Below are 18,911 nucleotides of genomic sequence, written 5' to 3' on the forward strand. Positions count from 1 at the left end.
TGATAATCCATTCAAGGTCCGCCGATGACCTTCCTGGCCGACCTTCTTCAGCCAGTTCTCTTCCTTTAACAACCTCTGCAGGTCTCATCTTGATAATGGAATAATGTGATGAGGATCTTCAACATCTCTGCCAGGAAGCAGTGTGTCACGTACCTAATATGAAGTTTTGCCTAAGAGACAACATCTTAGCTGTAGCCCTGAGCAATAGAATTCATAATGTGGCCATGCTTAATAATGTGGCTGTGGTCCAGGGTCAAATTCACAAATTTGGACCCTCTCCAATTAATTTTTATGTTCTTTCTAAAGACGAGAACACTCTCCCTTGTAGTGTGTCCAGACAAACCGGTGAGATATTTTAGTTTCTGTGATGGTTGTATAGAACTCTCTTTCTTGTTGATGATCCAAGCATGTTGCTCCTGACCTTTGTAAGCTGTGGGATACTTCTTCTTTCGATCTTACGATATTAATGGTAATAATGTGCAGCCATTACCGTAGTAACTGTAATAGTGCACGGACTATTGAATCTACCCCTAAAAATAGCTATGAATTACACAGGCCCTGTGTGGTCTAATTACCTAAAATTTAAGTTAAGAAAAAAAAATAAATAAAGTTTTGTGTAGGCTGAGAGAAGCAGAGGCTGAGAGATGCTGACCACATCCCATCGTCTGCATTGTGAGGCTTGGTGGCTATAGGAGAGGCATACTGGGGATCTGTAACTATAAATTAGATAGTGAAGGAATTTATGAGTTGAACTGCATATACTCCGTTAGAAAATGATGCGCTGACTGGCGCAATTAGTATGGGATAAATAGAGAAGGCTTCTGGATCTGGTCTACACTATACACTACTACACTGGCATCTATTGCTCTTATTTGATTATATTAATTGAATGACTACCAATAGGTGACATTGTTAGAACCAAAAGCTGTAACATGATGACTTTATTAAAAAAGTAACATTGCAAAATATACAAAACACAGCATCCTGCTCCATAGACAACATGGAGTCTGTGCTGCTCACCTCCGTAGAGCTCAGACCTAACAGCTATGAAGAAATCCAGTGTCCCACGCACATCTCCGGCCTCAGATCCGACTGTAAACGTTCCCTGGTGATCTCATACTTTAACATGAGCCGTATTCCACAATGTGCGGCTACAGATGTATTACAGAAATAGTTCAGTCCTGGCGCGGTCCTGTACACAGTCCAGGCAGTGACCTAGCTTGTGCTCTGTGGTAAGCCTTTCTTCAGCAAAGACGTCAGGAAACTTCCCAGCTCCTCGTCCTAAGCAGATAAAAGAAGAGAGATTTTTGGTAATCAAAAACATACTTCACTTTAAGAACAACTATTGTATTTGACCCAGATTAAAGTGACAAACAGGAAAACAGTATAAACCCTCGGAGAGGATTTACTTACATAAATAAATAAATGATGATGATGATGATGATGGAGGTGTGAAGTCCTGCAGACTCTGTTAATTGGGTCACTGATAAAATGGCTGCTGCCCTCCCTAATACTAAAGACACTTTTCAAAGCACTAATCTATTCCTCTTCAAATTGATAACGTTACTTATAAATTGGATGGATTCAAAATGTACCTTCCCAACAGCACTGCATCAGATTGCACCTGGTTTTCTAAACATTTAGAAAACCAGATCTAATCTAGAGCCATAGGCAATATTAACAAGTGTGATTATTAGTGCTAGCAAAATGCAGGGAAAACCCCCCAAAACACACACAACTGCTTCAAGTGACCCATGTCCATATGCAGATTTGCCTCCTTGCGCTTGGAGAAGCTAAACGGGTAGGGGGAGGAGGGAAAGGGTGAGCAACTGCAGAGTAGTCTAAGGGCGTGTTTGCAAAATTGGGAATGGATAGAGACCCGGATACACCCGTCAGTAGCCGTATCAACTGTGGGTGTCTGAGGGCTGGCGGAAAAACACTGTGATCACGGTGGCCAGCGCTACCTAGTCGGTTCTGATTGGCTGATTGCGGATTCCCCTCTGAAGCTTTCTTCATTGCTCGTTCCTATATGATATGATTTTGTGGACATATCTTAAAATTAATTTTTTGCTACTTTCATTGGTACACATAAGGAAGATTATACCTGCACACCTAATGCCAAAGGCCTATTTCATTAAATATAAAAAAGCAAAAAATTAAAAACCAGAACACACTTTTCTTGCGTTTATGACCTGGTTGGGTGTAAGTGTAACTGATGTACGTCTGATGTAAACCTGCTCATATGCTATTGGTGCAGAGCTGGATCATCTCAGAGCCCTTCAGCATCTGTTCTACAGCAACTCGGTAGCTTCAAGCTTCTCTAATCAACACCAATACACACACGGCCCAATCAGAAGGTATGTACAATCTATGTAACTGGGTGAATGAGAGGATTAACATCTCCAGGTAGGTGAAGGAGGAAAACCCCATGTTAGAGGGAGAAGCCATAGACTATACAAAGAAGTGTATACAGACTCGGGTAATAACAAAACTAGCTGTGGGCAGAACACTTCTTTATCTGACCCTTTATATTTATGAAACAAACATCTGGAAGGGAGTTCACAAACCACCTAAAGTAGGAAGTTAGAGAACAATGTGTGTTATTCACCCATCTGACAGTTCTTATATGGAATCCTGTATACATGGTTTTATGGGCACAGTCATATTTGGCGGACAAGGAAGAAGAAAACAAAAGCTCTAAAGATTAATACAAAAAAAACAAAAACTTAATTTAAAAAAGTATTATAATAATCATTTAAAACAGCCATTATAAAACATTGCCTTGCTCCTAAATCAACTCTGCCTTTCCTTATGGCAGCAGTAAGGTTTTTTAAACACCTGTTACCTGAAAAGTAGAATACACAGAGGGACATTTCTGCAGCCAAACAGCAGGGGAAGTAACATTCAGACCCAACACCCCTATGGGCGGTGCTCCTTGCACCTCGGATAAAAAGGGGGCAGGGCTGTGATGTCTTTAGAGGAGCAGGAGGTGTTCGGCTTCACAATATTTCACTTAATCCCTTTTTATTTATTTTTTTAAACTGAACAGACACATGGTATACACTCCTCCAACGTCAGGTCAGATTGGTCAGAGGACAGTTGGTGGTGCGCCAGCATTAATCAAGATCCCCAACTGAGGAGTGACCAAGTGAATGCTGCATGCAGCTTTTTAGATAGGAGACTGCTTCTAATGTTCTTACCCAGTCATTTGCCTGATGCTCACACTGACACCAAGCTGTGCAATGTGAGTGGGGCTGGTCCAGGTATCAGGTCTCAGCTCATTGGATAAGCCATGTCTTTTTTTTTTTTTTTAAATAAAGTGTCAAGAAGTCTCATCCTTCGTAACTACCCTGACCTCTGCATCCATGCTTGTAGTAAGTGCTGCATTACGTATACTGCAGGGATCTAGAGATATACCAGAGGCTGTAAGCCACTTTTCAGGAGATGCCCCGCAGATAAAGGAGTGATGCCTCCTACAGACATTAACAGTTAGAAGCTGCAGACTTCAAGCAAAAATACAGGTAGGGCGAGGAGGTTATGTAGAGGAAAGACAAATACGTTTTTCATAGACGTTATACTTGCCCAACGACATACTCGTTAATCAGCACTGACCTGATATGTCCAGGATATCAGCAGCACCTTGGAACCCGGCTCATCGGAGTTAGTAGAAACCTGGAGCAGGATGGATTCCACCATGATTGAACCATCAGGGAGGTGCTGTACTGTGCGATCCTTCAGAACACTGCATGGAGAATGACCAGGATTAGTCTCTGCAGACCAGTCACTGGAAACGGCATTAGCACATTCCACAATACCGCATCCCAGGTCATTCTTGGTGCAGGACTCACATGAGTTTTACCAGAGTGGAATATGTAGAAGATGAGTAAAAACCATATTGAGCACTAGCAGAGCTACCAAACAGATACAAGCCCAGGACCAGTATTAAGGGCTCGTCACTATTTTATATCTTCATACTACAGAAAATGTGACCTTTCCAAGCAGACACACATTTTGCACCATGAAACACAGCTGTTATTAGTAACAGGTGAGGAGACACCTAGTGGTGACACTGCTGGTTACCTGAGGAGACACCTAGTGGTGACACTGCTGGTTACCTGAGGAGACACCTAGTGGTGACACTGCTGGTTACCTGAGGAGACAACTAGTGGTGACACTGCTGGTTACCTGAGGAGACAACTAGTGGTGACACTGCTGGTTACCTGAGGAGACAACTAGTGGTAACACTGCTGGTTACCTGAGGAGACAACTAGTGGTAACACTACTGGTTACCTGAGGAGACAACTAATGGCGACACTGCTGGTTACCTGAGGAGACAACTAGTGGCGACACTGCTGGTTACCTGAGGAGACAACTAGTGGCGACACTGCTGGTTACCTGAGGAGACAACTAGTGGCGACACTGCTGGTTACCTGAGGAGACAACTAGTGGCGACACTGCTGGTTACCTGAGGAGACAACTAGTGGCGACACTGCTGGTTACCTGAGGAGACACCTAGTGGTGACACTGCTGGTTACCTGAGGAGACACCTAGTGGTGACACTGCTGGTTACCTGAGGAGACACCTAGTGGTGACACTGCTGGTTACCTGAGGAGACACCTAGTGGTGACACTGCTGGTTACCTGAGGAGACAACTAGTGGTGACACTGCTGGTTACCTGAGGAGACAACTAGTGGTGACACTGCTGGTTACCTGAGGAGACAACTAGTGGTGACACTGCTGGTTACCTGAGGAGACAACTAGTGGTAACACTGCTGGTTACCTGAGGAGACAACTAGTGGTAACACTGCTGGTTACCTGAGGAGACACCTAGTGGTGACACTGCTGGTTACCTGAGGAGACAACTAGTGGTGACACTGCTGGTTACCTGAGGAGACAACTAGTGGTGACACTGCTGGTTACCTGAGGAGACACCTAGTGGTAACACTGCTGGTTTAAGAACTCGACCAGAATCTAATTATAATGGTGTTTAGATTTCCATCTATAGTGGTTCAACCATCACCACCGTAACCATAGTTCTCCATCTTACCGACTAATGCTAATAACTGCGGTACGAAAACATGAAAGGGGTAAAAACAGGTGTGCTGCCATGTTCTGGAGCTGGACAATAGAGGGATTCCAGAGAGACAGTCAACAACATGTAATCATTTCTGCACAGCGTTCAACAGAATGCTACGTAGTGTATCCAGGATGGGTTCATCCCTGGTAATCACACGATCATCGGGCACCCGGCAGGAGAGTCACTAGGTCTAAGACCCAGACTAGCAAAAGTTAACTGTTTATTTGAGCACTAACTGGAGCTGGCATGCGAGGCCCACACACAGCAAACAAACAGTTGCTGTAAAAATGAAGAAAAATATTTCTAGGGTCTCTCTTGAGAAAATAAAGGGGAGATCCGCTACGATTTATTCATGTCTATATACTGCTGGCTACGTTGTTTCTCTATTTAAATGTAGTTTGCTGTGAACGCTAGGATGCTAAACATAAACTTGGTTTGTTTAAAATATTCAGTCTTTGGTGTGACCTCGATGCCCTACCCAACCGCTGGGATAGGCCAAAATTAAATCTCATTAAAATCCTTTTCTGGGTACCATTAAAGCTGACTACTGGACGAAGCCTAAATTACTGCCAAAACAGGGTGTCTACTTGCCATAGGAGTTTCGATACGTCTTAAGGTGCAAAAATACCCATATTTAAAAAATAAATGGTAATTGACTTGAAGGTTAAGCCACTAATGTGGCTGAGGACAACCTAGGTGGGTGATCCTGACGCACACGTCACGCCATCTCACCCACACTTACCTCTTCAAGTGGTTGTATATCCGCTGCACGGTCTCCTGCTCTTTATGTGAATCCTGGATGTGTATCCTACAGGTGAACCTCAGCTGGTGCTCACCCAGACCGATCTCTTTCAAGGCCTGCTCAGGAGACACAAGACGGAGGCTCTGCCAGGGGAACAAGAGGGAACCCATGTAAGTGTGCGGAATACAAACAAATTGCTATATCCCCACATCCACAACCAGAGATGGGCAGCAGACGGCCCTCCGAACAGTCATCTGCAGCCCCCAGCTCCTACCTGTTGTCAGATTTGTTTCTTACAGCTTGCAACACTTGTATAAAATAGCTAATTTTCTTTGGATTGTTTTCACTTATTACTGAGATTAAGGGTAACATGTGGCCCTTTTGAAAATTAGAAGACCGCACATGGGACCCCTGAAACATATCATGTTGTAGATCACTGGTAGACACAATGATTAGTAATTAAATTACTATAACATTTATTACAATAAGAATACAATAGAGTATAAAGAGATTGTCAGTAGACTAAAAGTTTGGTGCTTGTATTTGAAACACAAGGCGGAATAAAACGTTTCTGAATTTCTGTATAATGTCTAATGCGCTCATTCACAATCACATTATGTATGACAGAGGAGTAATATTTTTCTTCACCGATTAAGAACTTGCAGATGTTTGCAATGTACAGATATTGGCCCAATGTTGGAACACTGCAGGGTCCTCTATACTTACATTATCTTTCATTATAAGGGTTCCATGCATCAGTCTTGGCTTCTTACAGTCTGGCACAAGACCTAGATACAGAGGAACACAGCACAAAGTAAACCCCTGCTAAACAGCACATTATACCATAAACCCTTACAAGCAAAGTGTACATAATACAACAGAACAATAACATTCAGTAGAAGCCTTCTAGACTCCGATCTGACGGACTTACCGAGTGCACTCTCTTTCTTCAGGAGACCCAGCGAGATGTCCACCGGTATGTTGGGATTAGTGGCGATGGTGGCTGTCTCGCCGTTAAACGGCATAGAGCATTGGATACCTGTGGACAGAGTTTGTACGCGTCACTAATGTTTTTCTACACCACAGTAACCAGCATCTCTTTCACAACAAATGGTCCCAGACCCTAATTAGAGGAATAGGACGCGGTATGAAGGAAATAATCATTAACTGGCTTATTCATTAAGTGAAGAGCTCCTGAACGTGGCATCAGGTCATACACTTACGAAACTCCTGCTCAATTTTCTGCTTGAGAAACTCCATCTTTTTGGCCTCTCCGTGCACCAGTAGTACGTTCCGCGGCTCAGCCTGGCGAATCAGCTGCATGATACCTTTGGCATCAGCATGGGCACTAAAGGACATATATTCTACTTGCATCTTCACCTCCAGCTGGTTGGCAATAAAGAAAGGCATTAATCAAATAAAATATACTAAACCACAAAATCAAGAAAATATCATCAGCTGGAAACATACCGTCTGCCTCCCTTCCATCTCCAGCTTGCGCTGGCCGCTTAGGATCTTGTGTCCCACCGTGCCCTGCACACAGTAACCAGGCATGATCACCTGTACAGGAATAAAGGACAAGCTGATAAATGGTCTAATGCAAGAAACTACACACATTATATATATATATATATATATATGAATAATAATAATATTAGCAAGTCATACTGACCATAAAAAAAAAAAAGAAAAAAAGAAAGAAATTGAAATAAAAATTGTAGTCTACGAGTATTCATATTGATTTTAGGGGTACACCAGTCTGGTATAATGAAAAGTCCATTTAAACAGATCAGCCAATCACAACAGAGCACTCATGAATGTCTTTAGAGAACTCTAAGTTCCAATTAAAACTAGGAATTGGCACGACAGCAAGATGAAAGATTGAATTACAATAGTTTCTAAAATGTATAGTAATAAAATGTAGTTACAGCAAATTTGTGGGTTTTTTTTATATTAAAACAAGTCATTTTTCAAGACGAGATTATGTCTCTTCCCTAAGTCTCAGCAGAATAGAATTACAAATTCAGAAGAATATGTGACACCAGTTGACAAAAAAAAATAAAATATGAAACTGTGTAATCGGATATTACTACAAAATCCAATATCAGGAGGTAAATGTATCAAGCTGTGAGGTTTTAATAGTGGAGATGTTGCCTATAGTGACCAATCAGATTCTAGCTATCATTTTGTGGAATGTACTAAATAAATGATAACTAGAACCTGATTGGTTGCTATAAGCAACATCTCCGCTTTTTAAACCCAGAAACTCGCAGCTTGATACATTTACCCCCAGGAGTTAGAATACGGATATTATTAGCTACATACACATTTACTGCACAGATTTTCCCATTGAAACTCAGCAAAGGTGTTTATGTTGGGTATCAGTTGGATCCTGGATGCTACAAAACTGGTCTCACCATGTTCTTTTCATTGCCAGCCCATTTACGGAAAATCTGCAACGACTGGCCAGCGTGCAACATCCCCGGAGTTGCAAAAACCACCTGAAGGATGCAAACCACAAACAATATATTATGTCTGTTCATGTAACACAATCAGGTCATATCTATGCGCCACCTGCTGGCTGAAAATGAAGTGACAGTTTAAAAACTGATTTCACTTTACTGCCATGCAGGGCACTCAAATTGTATTAATATTTTCTTGTGTTAGACTGTTTTAAAAAGTACCTGTAATTGCATCACAAATATATTACATAAATAGTTTAAGAAATTATATATAATTGCAAAATGTAAGCCATGGTCTATCTCCTCACCATTGGACCTGGGTTGTCTGCAAAAGCTCGGTCAAAGGCCTTAATGTGCTTGAACTCAAACATGTTCCTCTGCACAAAGGTTTTCCTGATCTTCTGGTTGGTCCAGGTGATAAACAGCTTGTAGTAGTGATTCGCCTTCTCGGTCAGACCCGTGGAGAAGTAAATTGGGGCTTTCAAATTCATACGTTCCCTGAAATCAGGGGAATCATTTTACTACAGAGGTTCAGGAATCTATTACACAGTAATATGTCCGGATTCCCCAAACACTGTCCTAAGTTTTACTTCAGTGTTTAAAAAATCAACAATTCAAAGGGGCACAGGAAGGTGAAATAATTCATGTCTGAAATTATTGACCCACAAGGCACTGAAATCCAGCATTTAAAAAGATAGTCTATTTTAAAGTATTAATATTTTCCTTTTCTATTCCTGAGACAGGAACAAGATACATAAATGAGGAGCGAGACTCTGAAGTGACTGAATTCTGTGCCAAGGGACACAATGTGTCTCCAGAACAGTCCGGGGAGAAATATAGCGTCAGAGTTCTTACAAAAATCTCATTTTCCCTGGCGCCCCATAGAGATGTGAGGGAAAATAAGCTGCGATTTCTAGACCCTATTAGCTGGCAATGTGCGCAGGGTAACATCGAAGCGATGTCTGGCGGAACCTCGCGACTAATTGAATCTGCCCCTTTGTGTCTTGTTCCTCAATGAGGTCATTAGTTCCTAGTGAATTAATAGGCTGTATTCTCCTTAATACAGGTGCAGCTCACAAAATGGCTGCCTCCACGGTTTCTAGATGACGGGTATATGTTTAACAAATATAATCTGACTGAAATTCTTTTAAAATGGCCAGATAAAGGGTCACATTTGACTGTCTCCACCCACCCACACTAGTTTAACACTGTCCTGAAATTGGAGCAATAGATGGAAATGATTTCACAAGGTTCCAACTGTACAACTCAGACACAGAACAGAAGTTACCAGAACGTCTCCAGTAAGATGCAGAGTTCCTGAGCTCTCCCCAGAGCAAACACAGGAATGAGAACCTACCAAGAGAGAACAGGGGGGGAGTTACGAGACCCATCCCATAAAAACAATGCCAGTTACATTACATACATTGCATATTTAGTACACAACTGTAAATAAGTACTTTGCAATACTTTCAGGCAGCAATGCTAACCATTGCGCCACTGTATATCAACAGTTCTTAGACAAATAAGTAAAAGGGAGCGGATATAGAACAAAAAGTTAAAATTGCAAAGCATTGCATGTTACGCCTTTCCAAATAACATCACCATCGATGACAGGGTCTTAACCCAGGACATGTTGTACTGATGAAGGGAGATAAAATGTGACTAGTACCTTTCCACCCCTTTCTACGCTCTCGTGAACCTTCTTCAGAAAGTCCCGCTCACGGCAACGTTTAGAGTCTCTGATGGTTGTGGCGTAAGTGGATTCGGAAATGAGCAAGTCAGGGCGACATTTGTCGATCCATGCAGCGCTAAGTAATAGAAGAAACAAGAACGGCAATGCTGAATGGTGAATACTGTAGCCAAACCTGGACCAACACCCAAGATTTATGCTAAACTATCCACATCGCCCCGCTTGTCCACTGATAAATGTGGCCCCAATGAACCAAATCAGCAGGACAAAGCCTGTTTTACCGCCTCTATGACTTGTACGATGATAAATGGCACAGAACGGTTTGTATTTGCCAACAGCAGGAGGGAAAATGTGTTGTGTGTCCTACATGGAATTGTAAGATGCCAACTTCACATAAAGGCCATTTAGCCATCCAGCTTATTACTGGTAAATATACTAAATGACATATTAGAAAGTATTGTCCAACATTATTGTAGTTTATCATTATCAGCGTTATTACTTATAACACAAGAAGTCATTAGAGAGTAGTGAAGATCCTACCCTAGATGACGATCTGGAGTCATGTTGTAATCACCCTGGATGAAAAGAAACAAGAGCACACAAGTTAAAAACTGGTCCATTTCCATCACAATAAATGGTACTGAATTAAGCTACAACAATCACGGTAAATGCACATATAGACCTCTACACTGCAGGCAATAAGCTGTAAAATATAGAAGAAAAACTTTCAAAGATAAATCTCTTATTTTAGGGATCTCGCATCTGGCATGTCCTGGACCCCCGCAGTCCCTGAACACCGTAACCTGTTGACGCAGATAACTGTCCCTTCTATGGACACTCTAGAATAGTTTAATACAGCTCTTAAAGCAGTGTATTTATACAGTTAATTGTCCGGCTGCCAAAGCTCAGGGCACATATTCAATCATTGTTGTCAAAAGTTATTTTATATTCGTTTAAACGTCCTCAGGGTGTGGCCCTCTGCAAAGGGAACAGCAGGAATCCTGGGCATGACACACACAGTTCTGCCCGTAAAGAAGTACAAGCTAACTCACAAGATGACAAAAGTAGACTGCTGACAAGTCACCTCCCTTACGGGGAACGCTGCCTATTAACACCCCACAAATACAGCCTGTCCCAGAACATAGTGTAATATACTCACAGTATACACCACCGACTCAGAGCCCACTTTAATCTGAAACATGGCTGCTCCCAAAACATGTCCAGCGTAGTAGGCCTTAATTTCCAACTCATCATCAACCTGAACAATGAAAAGAGGGATAAGAAAAAGAAAAACCTCTCTATGTTATGGACATGTCAGAACAAATGTAATAAAAAAAGACAAGAAAAAAAAGAAGTGAAACGGAATTTATGAGCAAAGCATATTTATTTTTAAAAGGCACTATATGTAATAAGGCAGAGGTACGTGTCCAGGCCATAGCATGCAACGACCCCCGACTGGCACATAGACACTCCCGTTCCCCCTCATACATTACTAACACTCCGAGCCACCAAGCTCTATTCCCAGTTTAGGCCGCAGTTAGAGTCTAATTGCTTCAGTCCTGATTCAGCCACATCTCCTGGAGACCGGGCTGCCGACACCAATTTTGAACACAATTTGGACTAACACCTATTTATTGTGGGTAGGCCCATGTCACTGCCTAAATTAGTATTATTATTATCTTTTATTTGTAAGGCGCCACAAGGTTTCCGCAGCGCCGTACACGGTAAGAACAGTGGACTATACAGGGTAAAACAGTACAGAACAATAAACAAAAAGTACCAGTACTTCAGGGACTCCGGGCAGGCATATACAGTAGAGACGGAGCAGAAGAACAGGTTTGGAGACAGGAGGGAAGAGGGGCCCTGCTCATACGAGCTTACATCCTAAGGGAGGGTAAAAATCAGGCACAGAAGGGAGCCAGTGAAGCAAAGGGGAGAGAAAAAAGGGGCCAGGGGAGAAACAGAAGAGGTGAGAGGTTAAGTGGATGGTTGGTAGGCCTTAAGGAACAGGTGAGTTTTAAGTGCCCGCTTGAAGGAGCACAGATTGGGTGAGAGACAGATGGAGCGAGGGAGGTCGTTCCAGTGAAGGGGGGCAGCGCGGGAGAAGTCTTGGATTCTAGAGTGGGAAGAGGTGATCAGAGTGGAGGAGAGGCGGCGATCATTGGCCGAACGCAGGGAGCGGGCGGGAGTATGATTGGAGAGGAGGTTAGAGATATAAGGGGCAGTAGACTGGGAGAGAGCCTTGTAAGTGGTGGTAAGGAGTTTGAAAAAGATTCTGTAGGGGAAGGGGAGCCAGTGTAAGGTAAGGCAGAGAGGGGAGGCAGAGGAGGAGCGGCGTGAGGAAGATGAGTCTCGCAGCCGCATTGAATATGGAGCGGAGGGGGGCGAGGTGGGAGCCCAGAAAGGAGGAGGTTGCAGTAGTCGAGGCGGGAGATGATGAGAGCATGGATGATAGTTTTGGTGGCATCTTGAGAGGAAGGGACGGATGCGGGCAATGTTACGGGGTTGGAAGCGACAGGCTTGGGCAAGGGATTGAATGTGGGGGGCAAAAGAGAGAGAGGAGTCAAGAGTGACTCCCAGGCAGCGGAGTTGGGTGACAGAGGAGATAGTGGAGTTGTTAACAACGATAGAGAGGTCATGGTGGGAAGGGAGTCTGGGTGGGGGAAATACAATGAGTTCAGTTTTGGAGATGTTAATTTTAAGAAAGCGTGAGGACATCCAGGAGGAGATGGCTGAGAGGCAGTCAGTTACACGAGAGAGGAGGGAGGAGGAAAGATCAGGAGAAGAAATGTAGAGTTGAATATCATCAGCATATAGGTGATACTGAAGACCGAACGAGGAGATGAGAGCCCCAAGGGAGGAAGTATAGAGCAAAAAGAGTAAAGTGCCAAGAACAGAGCCCTGAGGGACTCCAACAGGGAGAGGGGAGGGGGTGGAGGAAGAACCAGACGTGGATACAGAGAAGGAGCGGTTAGCAAGGTATGAGGTGAACCAGGCATGGACAGAGCCAGAGAGGCCAAGAGAGAGAAGCGTTTGCAGCAGGAGGAGGTGGTCCACAGTGTCGAAGGCAGCGGAGAGGTCGAGGAGAATGAGTATGGAGTATGAGCAATAATATGTATGAGCAATAAAGTATGAGCAATAAAGCCACTAGGCTACTCCTGTAGGCAGGATGGTGTTGCGGATTTACACCATAGCTTGGGCCTACTCAGGTCTTCGGGTAATCCCAAACTATGGTGTAAATTAGCTTGAGAATGCAACCTAAAGGAGTACCCTAGATATCACAGTGCTGCTGCTAACCGACACCTTGCCTTGAGCATACTTGCATCAGTCACAAATGGGCCTAGGCTTACATTACTTGTCAGTGGGGGTGCTCGCTGTGCAGGGTCAGGGATGCAGCAGTGAGCTCTGGCACACCACAGCCCTCCAGGGGTCTTGGAGACTAGGGTGCACTGACAAGGGAGGAGGCTGTGGTGTCCCAGGGGTGAAGGATCGAATAGTGCAGTCTGCCAAAGGAGGTGGATTATGGAGGGAAAGGGGACTGTCCAATGTTACTAGGGTGGGGAGTTGGTGGCTCCTGCTATGGCTTTTATAAAGAGTACAAAGTGTGAGGGCCACATTTACTTATTCTATGAATGGGTCATATTTGCTATTTGGTGTTTAAAGCATATAGGTCAGTGTAGGACCTGCATACAATGTGCTGCCCTTGACACTGGGGTGCAGGCTTAAATGTTTTGCTCAAAATACGAACCAATACCTCATGTTTTCATTTTGCTAGATACACACAGATATGCAAAGTTAAGGATAAGCGCTGACAACAACTCTCTTTTTGTTTTGTACACGTATTTGCTATTTAAACTTAAAAATATAAGTTCATCCAAAAAGAAGACATATTCTATATTCACAAGTGTATATGTTGTGAGAGAGGTTAGATTGCCTCCTATTGTCTGAAACCTTCCTGTCTACAATACTGGAAGCTACTAGCTATTTATGCCTAGAATGGTCAATTAACTACAACCTTGTGGCACTGTCGGGACCTAGTGCTTCAGCGATGTCACTTTTCCTAGTGAACTGACAGGCCGCAATTAGCTTGGCTGAACCTACTGTGTGTAGAAGACATGTACATATGTGAAAGTTACTAGCAGTTATGCTATACAGCCTAGCCCGCCAGCGTGACACGGCGCCTAGCCCACCCGCACGGTAAGCGCGACACAGCGCCTAGCCCACCCGCACGGTGCGCGCGACACAGCGCCTAGCCCACCTGCACCGTTTGATGAAGATTTACAGCCACCACTTTCTTCATGCAGTCTTTAATCATCTGGGAGGTGAAGAAGTTGGTCTCTCCTTTCTTGTCTACAGTGATCTTCCTGTAATCTTCTAGCAGGATGGGGCAGATGGCTTTGGTGGGGTGAGTCATGTAAATGGGTCCATCAAAGCCAACCATCTCGCTCATGTACGGCAGCGCTCCACAGTGGTCCAGGTGAAAGTGGCTGTGTAGAACAGGCAATCCTTAATCATACACTAGAGCCGGAGTCATGCAGAGATCCTACAGCTGCCCACATTCATCATAGAGAGCAGTACTCTTATTGCAAAGAGATCATGACTTAAAACATGAAATGCGTCGTGTGTGAATTGTATGGGATGCAGCGCGGAGGGAGATACTGTACGCTGCATAGAAGCACCTGCATTGTGTCTTTTAATTAATCAGAAAAACTATTTAGAAGTTGTTACCTGCTATATTTTTCCGCCCACATCCCTCGTCGAGTACTTTAATCTATCATAGTGGAACTATATGATGCAGCAGTCTTTAACCTCCTTTAAGATTCCCATAAACGCCAATTAGCCATACATATCGCTATCCCAATATACATCTGATGGGGCGCTATCAAGTGTTGAATGGGTTAGAGATCTCTGCCCACATATAACAGTATATGTGGTCCAGCCACTTTAACCCCTGAGGAGTTCCTAAATAAAAACAATTTAGCGCTAGTGATAGGGAAAGAAATAAACAATAACAACAAGAATATAGGCAAAATATTTTTTAATCAGGTGGTTAAAAAACTAACCCTGGAAAAAGGTACAACTTTTAGGCCCAGCAAACTATAGCTAAAGTGCTCACTTCTCTTACCTGATAATAACACAATCCAGAAACTCTGTGAGACGCCCATTCTGTGTAATGTAGGAGAAATCTGGAAACCGCCGCTGTGCGAACAGAACACAACAGTAACGTGATTATTCTCTAAAGTGTAATCTGTCACCACACACATCATACAGCGCAGAGCTCCATTATACAGGACTCACGTCATCATTGTACCCCATGTGCATCCCACAATCCAGCATCACGTTCTTCCCTCCTATAGACACCAAGATACAGCTGCGGCCAACGTCCTGCCCAGCACCTGGCAGAGAGGAAGTAGTAACACATTACCCTTGTGACCAGCTCTGCTTCATGTTACAGAGGGAAACAGAGGAAGAACCACAAGGATCTACCTGCTTACTCTTATTCACAGGTGTTATCTATTTTCAGACAACTTTAAATTTATTAAACTCTGACAAATCCTGAACTCCAACAAATTACTAAATCCATTATGTCATCTTTATGGTTCATTCTGTGCTTTTCAGCCATGGCTTTATATAATCAGAGTAATTTACCGCCCTTGGATATGACATAGCTCTGCTGTGATCTCTACATTGTATAAATTATAGCTAGACAGCTGTGGTGTTTTATCCAAGACACACCTGAAAAGCACAGAAGCAAGCCAGAAACATGTAAGAGTCCATATATGTATCATCATCTATTTTTGTTTATATAGCACCACTAATTCTGCAGCGCTGTACAGAGAACTCACTCACATCAGTCCCTGCCCCAATAGAGCTTAGTCTAAATTCCCTCACACACACACACACACAGATGGCTTACAAATGGCACAGTAACACCATACAGTCTGTTATACCACATAAAGGACATAGTAGCAGGCAACTGTTTATATAACAACCCTTTATTTATAGAGCGTGTAAGTATTATGCAGCGTTTTATAGAGAAGATTAAATTGAATATATATGTATGTATAATAACTCCCAACTTCCATCCATTTGGAGGGATATTCTCTCTCTTTGTATAGCGAGATAACCCGTAGGAAGAACCATTGACTTCTAAGAGCAACAGTTTGGATCCAGAGCGCATTGTACTATTCAGGGCGGTGTGGAGTATAATTTATTAATGACTGTTTACATGCAAAGGTTTGTTGTATACTTTTAGCCCAGATTTATCTCTCTTGCCATTGTATTTCTGCATATGGTTTGACAGCAACCAACAAATATAATATAGGATATTATTGCCCAGGTTACTAGCTATAGAAAATGAAAAATCCAAAATAATATAAATAAAAAAATAAATAAATCAGAAAACAGCTCAAAAGTGAACAGGAGTATTGCCACTTTCGTAATGACATTGAGATGCAGAGCATTGGTCATACATGTACATGTTTTAGTAACTGTATAGTATAATATGTTTGGGTATTATCTATACTGGGTAACAATATAAATAAATCTATTGCTGTCATTGTAGACACAACCTTCACTAGGTTCTCTTGTAAACCTATAGGGATTATCTATATTTAGGACAGATTTCCTTTAGCCGGAGGTTGTACCTTTAGTTACGGTCAGGAACATAATGCCCTGTCTTACCTAATAGTGTTCATTACATGAAACCATTGCACTCAGTCTGTGTCACCTGCAGCACTTATCAGAAACTCACTGTTATATCACACATTTTATTTAGGTTATATTGGATGAGATTCTTACCTAAAGGAGTAACCTTGATTTCCGGCATCTTCGGATCTTAAGATTCTTGCGATTTACAATCAATGGAATGTAAAAAAATAATTAACTTTACTATCTGTTAAAGAGAAAGAAAGTGAAATAACAATGGGTTAGGATAAAGCAGGATACATCTCTGCATCGCTATATAAATACGGAGCATTCAACACTGCTGTCGTTGAGATTTGTTAAGCTTACCTCTCATGATGCAAGCAATAGGTCCCAAACACCCCTCATACAGTCATAAAACACATATCTAAGGCTTTACATATAACTGTACTATTCCATCAGTAAATCCACTGCTAATAATGGCCTAAGCTAGTCTCTGACATGTCTCTTCAAGCAAAGAGTGCTCAAACAACCAGCAGTGATGCCTCTGTATATGAGCATGATCTCTGGTACTCTGACATTCGTTACAGGAAGTGAATGTTGAACCAACTCTCCCAACTATTAAAAGCCTATTTTTTTCTATGTAACAAACTTAATTCCAAGGAGAAAAGAGGTTAGCAAGCAGTCAAACTGTATTAGTTCACCAAGGAAAAGAAAAAGGAATTAAAAATTACAGCAAAAAGAACAGGCAAAGAAGATTTTTTGAAGATACATAGCCTTTAAATGGGCTATCACCCAATACTAAAAAAAATAAATAGTTGTGGATGGAGTTTAATGAGCTAAAATAAATTCCACACGTGACTTACCACATCTGCCAATGGCCCCACTTGCTCTAATGGTCCCACGCCACATTCCACTCCGACGGCTCAGACAGTTGGAAGCACGCGGAGTGGGTGTCAATGCCGCCCCCCCATGAACTTCCCACCTTAGTGGGTCGAGGAAGAAAATGAGAGTGGATTGAGGTGTGGGACTATTATACCTATTGTGGACCTGGTAAATAGAGTTAGTAGGACACTGTTTGTTTGTTTTTATCTCATCATAGTCGACCCAAAGCTATTTTTTTCCCCTAATTTGGGTGGAGCGATTCTTTAAGAACCACAGCACTACTCCTGCACTGGAAGACACATGCTGATTATTCTTCATTGAAAATATTTAGCAGCACATGTATACATAGGCACATACAGAAACAGAGAAAGCAACACTTGCATCTACATGGGGGAACAGTCATACCTAAGATAGATAAACAAAGGGACAGAGATTTCTTCATATTATTGGCTTCACACTCTTAATTATACACAAGGCAAGCACGGGGTCACTTTTAAAAAGGTGTAGGGGCATTTGGGGTGTCTATGGGGAGCCACAACTCTCCCCAAACTGTCAATGAATAAACAGCAGTCTATCATACTTTAGGTTATGTTCACTTAAATGAGAACTAGACAAACTACAATGCACTGTCAATAACAGCCAATAGCATTGCACAGTTCCTCCTCTTCTATAAAAATGCTGATCCCTTCCTTAATACAATGTCAAAACCGTATATATATATATATATATATATATACATACACACACGCAGATGTATAGCACCTTTGTATTTCCATACAGCAGGCTAAGGCAACCTGTGGCTTTCTGTTATGAAACTACAGCCTACAATGTGACAGTATAAGAGGGCAGGCCATACCCGCACAGAGACTGGCACGAAATGGTGATACTTCCATTACTGCTAGAGATACAGGCTGGTGGTTATTATGACAAAATTCCAATACATAGCAATACATTTATAATACAAGTTCTTAGGGACAATGTCATTTCCTGTGTGTGTCCATTGAGCTTTTATTGGAAAATACCAAACACATGCTCTGTACACTTGTCAGCTATGTAAATATCTATGGATGGTATATAATTATCCTCACATATATATATATATATAACACATACCTGGCAATCAGTGATTTTATATATGCATCACTATGCACACACTCTCTCAGGCATCATACAATAGCTATGTATAGGGATGAGTAACAGCTTATTACCGAAGCTCTCCTCAGTTACTAATCACTGAACTTGTTTTTCCGCATGTGCCCTACTGAGCATCCAGCCGGGCACAGAACCCACTGTACACGCGTAAACACTGACCTCATCATCCGCATCGTCTGTCTGCACAGGGCAGCGCCATGATACTGGAGACCTGCGTCATCACGTCATTATCCCCCCCGGAACCGGTGGCCGTAGGCC

General features: G+C 42.6%; 1 protein-coding gene across 4 annotated transcripts; it reads right to left on the reverse strand.

The window, feature by feature from the left end:
* Window positions 1-909: 909 nt before the first annotated feature.
* On the reverse strand, window positions 910-18,897 carry INTS11 (integrator complex subunit 11). 4 transcript variants are annotated; one of them, XM_075189753.1, is made up of 18 exons: window positions 18,813-18,897; window positions 16,773-16,866; window positions 15,270-15,367; window positions 15,097-15,170; window positions 14,230-14,458; window positions 11,131-11,229; window positions 10,512-10,546; window positions 9,951-10,089; window positions 9,570-9,634; window positions 8,590-8,779; window positions 8,237-8,320; window positions 7,290-7,379; window positions 7,043-7,205; window positions 6,751-6,858; window positions 6,546-6,607; window positions 5,820-5,962; window positions 3,613-3,742; window positions 910-1,281 (listed from the first exon to the last, which is right to left on the reverse strand). In XM_075189753.1, exons 2-18 carry the CDS (start codon window positions 16,798-16,800, stop codon window positions 1,216-1,218), a joined length of 1,803 nt encoding a protein of 600 aa, XP_075045854.1. In that variant the 5' UTR covers window positions 16,801-16,866; window positions 18,813-18,897; the 3' UTR covers window positions 910-1,215. The 4 variants fall into 4 exon arrangements, with proteins under 4 accessions (XP_075045854.1, XP_075045855.1, XP_075045856.1 ...); XM_075189754.1 differs by lacking the exon at window positions 18,813-18,897 and adding an exon at window positions 18,710-18,801; XM_075189755.1 differs by lacking the exon at window positions 18,813-18,897 and adding an exon at window positions 18,615-18,703.
* Between the last annotated feature and the right edge of the window lie 14 nt (window positions 18,898-18,911).

This window comes from Mixophyes fleayi, chromosome 11 (genome assembly GCF_038048845.1).
Source record: "Mixophyes fleayi isolate aMixFle1 chromosome 11, aMixFle1.hap1, whole genome shotgun sequence".
Classification (NCBI taxonomy): Eukaryota; Metazoa; Chordata; class Amphibia; order Anura; family Limnodynastidae; genus Mixophyes; species Mixophyes fleayi.

What these genes read in the sequence shown, in the direction of transcription:
- INTS11 (XM_075189753.1), bottom strand. Translation starts at nt 16,800, where the DNA reads ATGCCGGAAATCAAGGTTACTCCTTTAG. An exon ending in ACATGGGGTACAATGATGAC is followed by an intron (nt 15,171 to 15,269) that starts GTGAGTCCTGTA and finishes CTGTTCGCACAG; the next exon opens with CGGCGGTTTCCAGATTTCTC. An exon ending in GAAAATTGAGCAGGAGTTTC is followed by an intron (nt 6,859 to 7,042) that starts GTAAGTGTATGA and finishes CTCTGTCCACAG; the next exon opens with GTATCCAATGCTCTATGCCG.